General features: G+C 46.3%; 1 protein-coding gene across 1 annotated transcript in view; it reads right to left on the reverse strand.

Annotated features, from left to right (window-relative positions):
• Positions 1 to 13,167, reverse strand: part of FKBP15 (FKBP prolyl isomerase family member 15) — a 36,619-nt gene that overhangs the window by 5,358 nt on the left and 18,094 nt on the right. Inside the window, exons 14-24 of the mRNA XM_070955744.1 lie at positions 12,623 to 12,726; positions 11,514 to 11,607; positions 10,476 to 10,585; positions 9,827 to 9,934; positions 8,319 to 8,413; positions 7,269 to 7,371; positions 3,684 to 3,855; positions 3,279 to 3,415; positions 2,370 to 2,525; positions 1,527 to 1,679; positions 473 to 565 (exon numbers count right to left, since the gene is read on the reverse strand). Coding sequence (XP_070811845.1) covers positions 473 to 565; positions 1,527 to 1,679; positions 2,370 to 2,525; positions 3,279 to 3,415; positions 3,684 to 3,855; positions 7,269 to 7,371; positions 8,319 to 8,413; positions 9,827 to 9,934; positions 10,476 to 10,585; positions 11,514 to 11,607; positions 12,623 to 12,726 — 1,325 coding nt within the window. The remainder of the gene's footprint in view (positions 1 to 472; positions 566 to 1,526; positions 1,680 to 2,369; positions 2,526 to 3,278; positions 3,416 to 3,683; positions 3,856 to 7,268; positions 7,372 to 8,318; positions 8,414 to 9,826; positions 9,935 to 10,475; positions 10,586 to 11,513; positions 11,608 to 12,622; positions 12,727 to 13,167) is intronic.

A 13,167-nucleotide genomic window follows, 5' to 3' on the forward strand; every position in this document is an offset into this window, starting at 1 on the left:
CTCTTACGAGTAACCCCAAGGTGTGTTTTTTTCCAAGAGGCAACTGGACTTTCTTGTTTTTATTTATTTATTTTATTTATTTTGTTTTATTGAATTTCTATACCGCCCTTCTCCTGAAGGACTCAGGGCGGTGTACAGCCAAAATAAAACCTTGAAAACCTCATCTAAAGAAGTTTCTTCAGCTCTGGGACAGAATTCCTTGCTTACCGGCAGCTAATCTTGCAAATTTTATAAGTGGGCTTACCGGAATATATAAATACAAATCTAATAGGGAATGACGGCCAGAAATTCTTTTTCTTTTATTATGGCTGATATTCAACCCCTGAAAACCTTTGACCGGTGATTCAAAGAGACAAGGCAAGTTTGAGGATCAAATTCCTGCTGTCCCCTTTCTAAAACAGCCGCTCGTCATAAAAATCCCAAGCAGTAAATAACGCTTAATGTGTGCGCCTAGGAAAGTGGTGCATCTCACCTTGCCTTTAACTGCCTCTAGTTCTTCTACTCGATCCTGCAGCTCCGTGGATTTTTGGTCCTCCGAGCTTCTGCTGGCCTTGAGCAGAGAAATCTAGAAAGCAGAGACACAGGTTAAAACATTCAGACGTGCTGAACCAGAACAATAGTGGCTTACGAAAGAGCCTAGATTGGGGAGAGACATACACGCAAATAACACTCTTGTAATGTCTTACAAACTAGCTGTGTATTACGGTACAAGTTAAGCACATGATGGTCTATTTCAGGGGGTCCCCAACCTTTCGGATCTCAGGGACCACTAAATTTATAATTTTAAATGCCGCGGACCACTAATATGATCTGCCTAATGACCGGGTGGGCGGGCGTGGCTAGGCGGTCATGTGACTGGGTGGGTGTGGCCAACTCGATGTCACTCACGTTGAGGGGCGCCTCGCCGGCCTCTACTCACCCCTCCCTTCCCAGCTACCCCTCACCTGCCCACCCAGGCTCCTTAAGGCCCCACTAGGAAGCAGTTGTTGGAGCTAAGCAACCACCACGAGAAAGAGTTGGCAAAACAGCCAGCTCAGTTCAAATTGGATCTGGCCGAGAAGGAGGCTCAGCAGAAGCACCTCACTGAGGACTAGGAGCATAGGCTTTCCAAGAAGAGGGAAGGCCTGCGGGAGTGCAAGGCCAGGTCCCGGCGCCTGGAGGCTCAGCGGGCTGAGATGGTCAGCCGGTTCCAGGCCATGAGGCAGTCCCACTGGAATGAGACCCTCCAGCTCTTTGCTACCAGGTAGAGCAATCCTGAGGAAGGGGCTTTGGGGAAGTGGGGGATGAAAAGAGAGAAAGGCAGGCTACCGTTAGGCGCTAAGAATAAGGATCACGTGTGAAGTTCGTGTCTGTATACAAGAATCTAATCAACTCGCGGTCAACACAAATTGGAACTAGATAAGAGTTAGCGGAATTCAAGACAGGTTGGATTCGGATTCTTTGTGGGAACGTAAAGACTCCAGGCTGATTCCTCTTTTGACTCCACCACCGGGCTCTTCTCCTGTCCTTCTCCTACCGCTACCCACCTTCTCTTCCAGTTGGGAGATCATCTTCTGCTGGTCATCCCGTTGCTCGCACACTTCCTGGAACTGGCGGGCGTGTTGCTCCTTGGCCGAGCTCAGCAGACGCTCGCATTTGGCTTCCCACTGGGACTCCAGTTCGGTCTGCAGAAGGGAAAACTTCCCCGGGACAATAGACGGATTGACTTCCATTCTAACACAATGATTTCCCTGCCCTTCCTGCTCCCGAAACCCCCATTAAAGGCCGTTGCAGTGACTTGGCTCCTTGCAATATGATGCCTCTACAAAAGGAGGCTGAGTGGTTAGGGGGCTTTCCCCAGCACTGTGGATAGTGTGTGGGAGTGAAGGGGCATATTGGCTTATTTAGCCGCAGGGAACGGGTTTTAGAAAATTGACAAAAACTGGAAATCTTCATCAGCCAACACCCAGATAAGCAGGGATTGACACCAGACAAATAACAAGCTGAAAGCAATATCCTAATCAAGGAACTACAATGGAGTCAATCAAGGAGAAAACAATACCCTAATCAAGGAAGCAAACCACACAACCATTAATACTAGAAGAGTAAGCTACTGTATATAAACAGGGAACAAACGCCACACTCCCTCCTACTGATAGCATTACCTACTTGGGTCATGAAATGTCTGCAAGCAAACAACCAAGTTCAGGGAGCACCAAGGATTCCACAAAAACTAGAATTTCTAGGAAGGAAAAAGCTACAGATCCTAACAGGAAGAAGAACATATCTCAATACTGTAGCATTTCCTTCACTTGCTTAAAGCCCGAGGTTAAATTTGCAAAATCTGTCACCCAGCTGAACTTGGGGGCAAATTCACTTCTGCCTCTCACCTGCTCCGAAGCAACGTTGTTGGACGATGCCCGCGACTTTTTCAGAAGCTGCCGGAGTTGGTCGATCTGTTCCTGGTAAGACTTGCGAATCTCATCTGCCTCTTCTTCGGCCTGTTTTCTCTCAAGGAGGGATTTCTTCTTTCTTTCGGAAAGATTCTGAAGGGGAGGAAGAAGACAAGAGACGCTGAAAGCAGCCATAGGTTGAGGGGGACAGTGTTGTGGCCCGTTGGCGGTCAGCGGAGCTGGCAGCAGAACAGTGAGGAGGTTGGGGAGGAACTTGGGCCAGTCTTGGGGGCTGGGGAAAGCTCGGACGAGGGCTCTGCGTCGGAGGCAGAGAGGAAGGTAGATAGCAGTGAGGCAGAGGAACAGCTGGAGCCCGTTCCCAGTGCGCAGAGCTGCCAGAAGACAAGAACATCTCAGAAAGCAGGGTCGACTCTGGAGTAAAGCCACACCTTGGAGGTGATTGGCCCATAGGATAAAAGAGGAGCGAACGGGAAGTGGGCTTTTGCAGGAAACAATTCGTTCGTTCCGTGACTCTGAGAGACTCTGTGCCAAGTTTGGCCTTGTACTGCGGTTGGAAACAAGTTACAGTGACAGCTTGCCAAACAAGATAAGGTCTGTGTTAATAAATATTCCTTTGAAAAACTGTTTGGACAAACCTGGCTGACTGTGAACGAACATAATTCACAGTCGTGTAAATAAAAGAGATTTTGCCGAGACCAATTCCTGCCTGCTTGGTAAGGGAGCCTAGGTCAGAACAGACAGACTGAGCAAAATGGAAGGACAATGGGACGGACTGTTGCTTCCACTTCTCGAGCCGCAAACACAGATCCCTACCAACTGGGAATGTGTATCGTGCGCACAATCTAGAATTCTAAATAGGATTCTAGGTCTTTCTCAGGTCCTCACTTTTTCCAAGTTCTCTTTCTCCACTCGTAGGTCAGCCAGCTCTTCCTCCAAAGCAGCCAACTTCCCATCCAGCTGCTTACGGCTCTGCTTCTCCACCTGGAATTTATTCTTGGCCTCTTCGGATGACTCCTGAAGTTCTACAAGAGTTGAGAAGAGAGGAACAAAAGCACAGAGGTGGCAGCAAACGCAAGCTTTGAGGCACCCCAAATGAGGTCGAAAAGGATGTTTTGGGCTGCAAGGAAGAAAGGTTGGGTTGATCTAAAGGTTGGGTTAATCCTATCTTCTGCAGAAGGTGGAAGACACTGAAGCACCCATCCAAAGAGGCTCTCACCAGTCTGAGAAAGGTCCTCTACTGTACTGTAGAAACACGTCTTCTACTTCAGCATCTTCCTCACCTTCCCTTACCTGCCAGCTGGGCCTGCAACTGGTTAAGCTGGGCAGCATGCCTCTCGGCTTCCTTCAGGGCAGCGTTGAGTTGGGAGCGAAGGTCCATCTCCTTCTTCTGGTGGCTGGTCAGCTCCAGCTGAAGCCGGGAGATCTGGGCCGTAGCCGTTGCCAGTTCCTCAGCAACCTTAACCTGCAACGTGAAAGAAGATCCATAAGGAGGGGGAAAAAAGCAGAGGAAGAAGTCGTGGAAGAGTTTTCTCCAAAAGAAAAAAAAAGAGGGAATTGAAGCACAGGTAACAGGTGAGAGATCCCTCCATAGAGTGAGATCATGTAGGAAAATGTCAGGTGAGAAGAATCAGAGCTAGGCATTAAGCTGATTTATTCCTCATGCCTAAACCCGAGCATCGAGTCAACTACTAAATCGGCCGGCATTAAATTGGTGCTATATAAAGAGTTAATGGAATTCAAGAGATTGGAATTAAACCACTTGTGGCAACGTAATGATTCCAGGCTGATTCCTCTCTTCACTCGGCCTGCCCCCAGCTTCTTTCTGTCCTCCTCCTACAAAAATTACCAAAAATTACCGTAATGGTGAACCTATGGCCTGCGTGCCAGAGGTGGCATGAAGAGTCTCTCTGTAGGCACGCGCCGTTGCCAGCTGCTCTTCTTGGCGCGCATTTGCACACTGGCCAGCTCGTCTTCGCGGGCACCAGAGAGCCGGAAAACAGCCTGAAAACGGCCAAAAAATGGCCATTTTTCGGGCTGTTTTCAGGCTGTTTTTCAGGTCATTTTTGGTTTCCAGCACTCCGGTGTGCGCACATTCATGGGCGTTCCGGTTTGGGCACTCGGTGCCGAAAAGGTTTGCCATCACTGTACTAGGCAGTGCTTTTTCTTAATCATACTTTGCAAATTCAAAATTGTAGGTTGCACCATAACTGAGCAAAAATTAACTCAACGGTCAAACTTTTTTCCTGCGCTCCAGGAAGGGAAATCCATGCTTTAAAAACTGCCTTGCTTCAAAAGAGCCTTGGTAGTACAGTGGTCTAAAGCACCCTGTTATTAAAACCAGCTGCCTGCAATTACTGCAGGTTCGAATCTCGCCAGGCTCAAGGTTGACTCAGCCTTCCATCCTTTCTAAGGTAGGTAAATTGAGGACCCAGTTTGTGGGGGCAATAAGTTGACTTTGTATAAATATACAAAAGTATGAAGGCTATTGCTGAGCACATTGTAAGACGCCCTGAGTCTCCTGAGAAGGGCGGCATATAAATCAAATTAAAAAAAAAAAAAAAAGTCTGAAATAAGTCATACATCCAATAATACGCATGAAATTGGGTTGCTTCTGAATGAACCTTTATGTGGATTTAGGAAAAAACTCCCAGTCTTCGTCCCCTTATGTTGAAAATATTAAATACTGCAGATGGGTGGCCTGGTCTTAAAATATTTTACAAATTTTTCCAACCATTTCAAGTTTTTTGGTTCCCTTACATTTTATCTTTTGTTGAGATTTAATGAAGTCTTAAATTTAAAAAAAAAAGAAAGAAATAAAAACAAAGTTAAAAACAGGGGGAAAAAGAAAAGCTTTCGATTACTTTGTATCGGGGTGAAATCTAGCAGGTTCTGACAGGTTCTGGAAAACTGGAAACAGAAATTTTGAGCAGTTCGGAGAACCGGTAGCGGAAATTTTGAGTAGTTCAGAGAACCGACAAATACCGCCTCTGGCTGGCCCCAGAGTGGGGTGGAAATGGGAATTTTGCAATATCTTTCCTCCAGGAGTGGGGAGGGAATGGGGATTTTGCAGTGTCCTTCTCCTGGAGTGGGGTGGAAATGGAGATTTTGCAGTATCCTTCCCCTGCTATGCCCACCAAGCCACGCCCACCAAGCCACACCACACCACGCCCACCAAGCCACGCCCACAGAACCGGTAGTAAAAAAAAATTGGACTTCACCACTGCTTTGTATTATGGATCAAGTCACATTTAACCGAACAATCCTTGCGCATTCAGAATAAACGACGCCGGCTTGAACTAACTTCCAAATAAATGTGCAACTTGTGCCACCGTCTACAGGACTCTACGGGAAGTAATTTAGAGTGAGTAAACTTAGCACAAGTGCTTTCGTTTTTTCTCTGAATCATGAATGATTTTATACAGCGCTCAGACCAGATATGGGATTCAACCGGTTCGGACCAGTTCGGGCGAATCCGTAGCGGAGACTGTGGGTGGAGTGAACCCACCTGCCCCATAGTAATGCCGTCCTATTTAACGATGTTTTCGAGATCGGGGACATGCGCGGGAGGCTCGCACGCAAGCAAAGCTCATGCGTAGAAGGTGTGCGCGGGGCAAACTGGAGGTAAGAATATATCAAATCCATCGCTGTCACAGACTTAACCAAGTTTTAAAAAAAAAATTGAAAACATGCTAGATTACTAACGCAGAGCACTGAAGCTTCTGGGAAACCCGTATTTGCTGAGTTCGGGATATTCGGACAGAAAAGCTGAGCGGTAAAACAGTTTGAAGAAGGGGGGGGGGGACTGGCTTTTTCCTGCTCAGGTTGAAAAAGGGGAAATTCCGGGTTATCCAGAGAAGAGAACCTCACCTGATCCCACCACCCCCGATCCAGTGGCAGCAGGTACTAGAGGAAAAAAAAAGGAAGCAGTGACAGGAGAAGGAAAATTAACTCCACCCGAATCGAAAGCCAGAGAGGAGACGACAGAGAGGAGACGAGTTAGCCAAAATAGAAAGAAAAAATTGTGAGTCACATCCTGGCACACTTGAAAAAAAAAACCACGATTGCTGTTCAAAATACAACCAGCTTCTTCCCAGCCCTGATGCCCCGTCAGTGCCTGAAACTACCGGCTGGCTGGCGGAGCCATAAAACACTAAAAACCATCTTGGATGGCAAAGAAATGTCCTCAGGAGCTTGTTCCATCCTTCCAACTGGGAAGTCCTCCCGGGCCTACAACTGAGGAGCCCAGCTTATTTATTTCATTTCACTTTTATTGACTTATTAAATTTATCTGCCATCCACCTCGCTGTCACACAACTCTGAGTGGTATTCAGCCGGTTCGTACCGGTTCTTCAAAACCACTTTGTTCAGCCGGGAGAACCAGTAGCGGAGATCACGGGTAGGACCGCTCACCTGCCCCGGCTCTATGCCATCCTATTTAGGCATGGTTTTGAGGCCGGCCGCATGCGCGAACCGAGCGTGCGCGCTATGGCAAACCAGTAGCAACAAAATGTGAAACCCACCGCTGCTCCCAACCGGTTCTTCAAAACCACTTCGTTTCTCAGACATACGAGCTTTCCAGGTCATTGTTTCGACCGCTTGTAGATCTACAACCACTTCTAATTCTTGAAGATAAGCATTACTTCCCAGTTTCCCAAGTAGGGAAAAAAATAGCTCAAAGTTAAGTTATTTGAGAAAGGGAGAGAAAGGGGAACAGGATGAGTTTTGTTTTCTTCTCTCCTTTCCAGTTTTCCCTCCCCGTGTGGGATTCTGATGATGGTAAGCCCAGCATCAAGGGGAATTCAAGTTAAATGCTGGGTAGAAGCCAGCTCTCGTCATCTCTAAGGTATCTTGGCTCTCCTCTCCTCTCGGTCTTACCTTTTCTTGCTCGGCGTGTAACACTCTGGCTTGAGAATGTTCGGTGTTCATTTGCAGAGAATTGTTCCTTTGCTCCATGAACAGGTTGCTTTGCTCCACGTATCTGGAAGAAAGAAAGAGAACAAGAAATGCAGGATAGAGTCAGATGGGACAGTTTTGTGGTCACCAAAGCAGCTTTCGTGTGAAGTCCGATCTATAATAACCCACATTGGTCTAGGGCAGTGATGCCCTCAATTCTTTGGCGCTCAGCCTTTCTTAGGGTCCAACTTTCACAGCCATACATTGCAACTGGGACTATACACACTTTTGTAGGCAGGGTGATGTCTCTGCTTTGCCCTTTCTTTTAAAGCATAGCAATTAAAGTACAAAGCAGGGAAGAGATGATGGATGGATGACTCCCTTTTTTTTTTTGCTGCTGTATTGAGTTGCTTCTACCCCTCTCCCTCTCTCTATTCTTTTTTTTTTTCTTTAGGCAGGTGACATGATTAGAAGTTAGACAGGAAAGAAAGAAACAGTTGTGTAATAAAGGGTGACATGATTAAAGGCTAGAATAAGTGATAGAAATAAGGGGAATATTAATGTATACATTTTTAGCTTGCAAAACGAAAGAAAGAACGAGTAAATGTGGAATAATTGAACAATGACATACCGTAACCTAACATAGATGTGTATTGTTATTAGGAAAAAAACATGTTGATTGAATGTAATCGTGTTTACTCTGATCAATTTCATTTGTATTGGAATGTATGGCGCCCAGGTGCCACGCTGTTCGCGCATTGATTTGACATTATTATAAAAAATAAAAATAATAATAATAATAATTTTATTTCTATACCGCCCTTCTCCCGAAGGACTCAGGGCAGTGTACAGCCAATTTAAAAACACAAGACACAACAATGATTAAAAATTAAAATAATTAAATAGATTTGGCCGGTTTAAAACCCCAAAAATTTAAAATACCCCAATTTAAAATCATTATGTTGATAAACATAATGTTGTTGCTAAACAATAACAAACTTTTTTTTCTAAAAAAAAAAGGAGAGTTCTCACCTCTGATTTCGCTGGATCAGTTCACTGATCTTCTCGTTCTGTTCCTCGATGCGACTGCTCTTCTCGAAAACCTCTTGCTTCAGCCTCTCGTTCTCCTGCAGAGAGAAAACCCCCAGAAGATGGGAAAGCGCCCTTCTCTTTGGCATTAGCGGTTAGGGGTTCCTGTGAGAGCATCTCCACCAGATGGTTCTGTAGGACAAGTCCCATCACCTCAGCCAAAGAGAGTGTCAGCGTTCCAGAAAACCCCCAACTCCAATTAGAAACTCCCGAGGCAACCATTCTCTCAAAATTCCATTTATTAGAGTAGGTATACTGGCACACCTGGAAAAACCCTAATCTGAGAGTTCCGGTTTTCTCTCAATAAATCAACCCCCCCCCCCAATCCATCCCCTGCACCCATCAGTCCATCACATGGTCCGATCGCCATCCGTCCCATCTCGAGACATCACTCCAACCACTCCTTCTCCAAATGCAGGGCTCTCCTGACTTTGACCAAAAGGAAGAATGCTATTTTGTCTAACTACATTCCCCCTACTAAATCCCAGGAGTGAAATGCTACCGGTTCGGTCCGGTTTGGTTGAACCGGTAGCGATAGCGGTGGGTGGTTCGGAGAACCGGTAGCTACGGCAGCACGAGGCTCCGCCCACTCGCTCGGTCGTTGTTACTTCCTGATTTTAACCAGGAAGTAACCTGTTTTTTACCCTCTGTGCATGGGTAGAGAGTCCGCGTATGCGCTGCACGTGTACTTCCAAACTGGTAGGGAAGATAAGTAGATTTCACCCCTGCTAAATCCTCCCTTCTACTTTCCCACACATGAGAAGGTGGCAGTGTGGAAGCTTCCGGGGCTAATATGGCTTCCAAAGCTGACAGAGGGTGGAAGCTGCATCTAATAACTAGAGATTCACAGATGGACGTCATTGCACGTGCCATCGGAGAGGTCTTCTTCTTAAGTAGGACGGGCTTCTCCCTCTCCTTCAATGACGGGACAGATGTTCTAGGATCAACTAAATTTGGAGAAAATGTGTCAGTCCTAGGATGGACCATTCCAGAGAATTGGCAATCATGTTAAATGGAAGAAGATTGGTTGTCCGTGGAGCTTCTCAGTCATCTAGGCATGGTTGTCCCAAAGGTGCTTTCTGCAAGAGACAACTGGACTTTTTGAGTTTCTTTCGAAGACGTTTCGCTTCTCATCCCAAAGAAGCTTCTTCAGCTCTGACTTCCATTCCCCACCATCCACAGTCAGAGCTGAAGAAGCTTCTTTGGGATGAAGGAAACCCAGAAAGTCCATCTGCCTCTTGAAAAAAGTACCTCTGGGACAAGAAGATTGATTGTTGTCGTTGTTTTGTCAATGAAGAACTAACCATCTATGATGGAGGTCAAGCTGCATGTACAAACATTCAAAAGTATCCCCGAGAAACTGAAGAGCAACACCTCACTCTGAAGAGAGCGAGAGTGAGATGTTGAACTTAAGTTTCTCCAGGACACTTCTGAATGTATCTTCACTTTACCTGGACGATGCGCTGGATGTTGGTCATAATCATGGTTGTTTCCATTGTCACAGAGGAGAGACCTGGTAACAAGCTTTGGGTAGAATTCTGCTTGTGCAGCTCCTCCACCTGTAAGATGAAAGAGAAGGTCTTGGATCACACCTTGGCTAAGGTATCTCAATTCAATCCACGATAGCTAGGATGCATTCAAAGAAGCCTCAGTGTAAACCATGATGGGATTCACACAGGAGATTAGTGTTGAATGTAATGCATAAATCCCAGCCACTCACCCACCCAGAACTCAGGTAAGAGGAACGGCAGGGGATGGAGAAGCAGCCGGGGCAGAGAAAGAGAGATACAGAGAGACGGGGGGAGAGAGGGGGGGGAGGGAGAGATGTCAAAAGGTTTTTGTGGTTCCTGGTGTTTTTTAACAACCGGTTCTCTGCCCTAATGACTCGCTGGGTGGGCGTGGCTAGGGGGAGGTCATGTGACTGGTGGAAGTGAGTGACGTCGAGTTGGTCACGCCCACCAAGGTTTTGTGGCTCCCGGTGTTTTCTTTTCTGTGGGAAACGGGTCCAAATGGCTCTTTCAGTGTTTAAAATTGCAGATCCCCTGTCCTAGACTAATCAGTATGGTTTGTAAACAAGCAAATCCATCATTTTGATATTACCTTAGCTGTTAGCTGGTCTATTTTGTCAGCCACTTTGCCCACCGACAGGCGGATTTCGGTGTTCTGTTGCCGTGCTTCCGTCATTAAGAAAGAACCAATATCACCGGCTGCTTTGGAAGGAAACACAGTTTTTGAAAAAAAGACAGCAACGGAGAAAAAGAGTAGTAAACAGAGCTGCCTTGAAGGGTAAGAAAGAGAATCAATCCTTCAGTAAAAATGTTGGCAGTTGCAAAACAAAAAAGAGATACTAGGTCTAAGGATTGGGCTTCTTCGAAGCTGTTTCTTTCCAGGTTTAATAATTGGTAATATGGAACTTGCTGTTGTGGTCTGCCGGCAGCCTGCTGGCAGCGGAGTCGGACAGTGAGGAGGTTGGGGAGGAACATGGGCCAGTCCTGGAGTCAGAGGAAGGCTCTGCGTCGGAGGCAGAGATGGGGCCAGGGCCATCTGGGAGTTATGCGCGGACTCCGGAGCCGGACACCAGCGAGGCAGAGGAACAGAGGGAGCCTGTTCCCAGTGCGCGCATGCGCAGAGTTGCCAGAAGGCAAGAACAGTTAAGACAAAAGGGGCGACTCTGGAGTAAGGCTTGGAGATGATTGGCTCCTCCCATAAGACATAAAGGAAGAGCAAAGGCACGTGAGCCTTTGCAGGAAGCAACTTTGTTCGTGCTGGCTGGTTTAAATTCTGAAGCTCCGTTTTGGCTCTGTGCTACGTGTGGCCTTGCAAAGCTAATTGCCAATTAGGTCTTTGGCAGCGTGCCAAGGGAGATAAAGGTGGGTGTTTATCAGCCTTGTCCCGAAGGATTGTGGCAGACTTCTGTCGGGCTCTTTACCAACTATTTGTGACACTATCACGGGCTGGGAATGAACAGAATTCACAGCCGTTGAAATAAAAAGGAGGTTTTGGGGACTAATCGTGTGCTTTTTACTGTCTCGGGAAGCCTAGGTCAGAAAAAAGGCCGTCTAGTTGTACCTAATCCTGGTTTAGCATTTTATGTCGATGCAGCCACAGAGAGCCTTGCAAGAGCAGGCCCCGGCCTACCTTGGAAAGGAGCCGGAAAGATGGCCCCAATAGGCTGGAGCTGGGAAGCTGCCGCAGGGCCTTGTGGGTAGGCGTAGTTCATCCCTGTATAGGCCTAAAAGGGTGAAGTAAAGATAGAAAGATCTTGGACGCGGCCTATAAAGAAAACTTTTACAAAATATTTTATAGGTGGCATTTGCCACCAGCAATCAAGCTATGCTTAAAACGAAAATGAAAGTAAAGCAGGCTGTTTGCTGTTTGCTGCAACGAGGCAAAATTGCTCAGAGGCAGAGGCAGATTTCTTTTTCTTCTTTTCCTCACCAAAAAAGGTAGGTGCGTCTTATATACCCCGAAAAATACAGTAAATAGAAAACTATCTTTAGATTATTATTTTTTTTACTCCAAAAACATTTTATTAAAATAAATTTGATAAAAAATTTTTAAAAAAATCCGATTTAAATTTTAAAACATCCGACTTTAATTTTTAAAAATGCTACCGGTTCTCCGAACTACTCAAAATTTCCGCTACCGGTTCTCCGAACTACTCAAAATTTCCGCTACCGGTTCTCCGAACTATTCAAAATTTCCGCTACCGGTTCTCCAAACTACTCAAATTTCCACTACCAGTTCCCGGAACTACTCAAAATTTCCACTACTGGTTCTCTGAACTACTCAAAATTTCTGCTACCAGTTCTCCGAACTACTCAAAATTTCCACTACCGGTTCCCGGAACTACTCAAAATTTCCGCTACTGGTTCTCCGAATTACTCAAAATTTCCGCTACCAGTTCTCCGAACTACTCAAAATTTCCGCTACCAGTTCCCGGAACTACTCAAAATTTCCACTACTGGTTCTCTGAACTACTCAAAATTTCCGCTACCAGTTCCCGGAACTACTCAAAATTTCCGCTACTGGTTCTCCGAACTACTCAAAATTTCCGCTACCGGTTCTCCAGAACTGGTCAGAACCTGCTGAAACCCACCTCTGGTGCATAAGCGCACCAGCATGCCTTCCGTCCCTATCCTACCGTCCCCAATTATTTGTATTCATTTCCCTCGTTCATATCCATGTCCATATTCATAACTGCTATCTTGTACACGTTTGACAGACAAACAAACAAACCTCCATACCTGAAGACTCTGAGTGGACCCAGAAAGCGCTGGGTGTGGATGCAAGGCCGTAGGCATCACAGCGGCTGAGGACACGTGGAGTCCAGGCGCAGATACCTGGGGCCCTGGAAAAAGAAAACGGAGGCTGTGAATAGTCACGCAGTTGAGAAAAATAAGAGTCAGTGCAGGAGCTAGATAGACACATGTCTGCAGAAAACAGGAGAAACTAGAAATAATTCTTCTGAAGGTGGATTTCTGGGTCAGTTCTGGAACCCAAGTCTGATCTTGGTAGCGTCCAGAACGTAAGCCAATGCAGAAACCAGAAGGAACTAGAAATAATTGTTCCGAAGGTGGATTTCTGGGTGGGTTCTAGAACTCAAGATACCCAGGAGCAGCAGCCAACTGCAATGCAGAGCAATTTTACAGCAGCACAGAACGCAAAAGACGAGGGGAAGAATTTTTATGCTCTTCAACCAAGTTTCTAGTCCCTCTGGTCCCGCAGGAATTTTGAGGAGCCTGCGAACCACACGCTAACATAATGTCAAAACCACTGGGGTCCAGAGGGA

Source organism: Pituophis catenifer, unplaced genomic scaffold (genome assembly GCF_029215685.1).
Source record: "Pituophis catenifer annectens isolate HBS135680 unplaced genomic scaffold, rPitCat1.0.hap2 SCAF_17, whole genome shotgun sequence".
NCBI lineage: Eukaryota > Metazoa > Chordata > Lepidosauria > Squamata > Colubridae > Pituophis > Pituophis catenifer.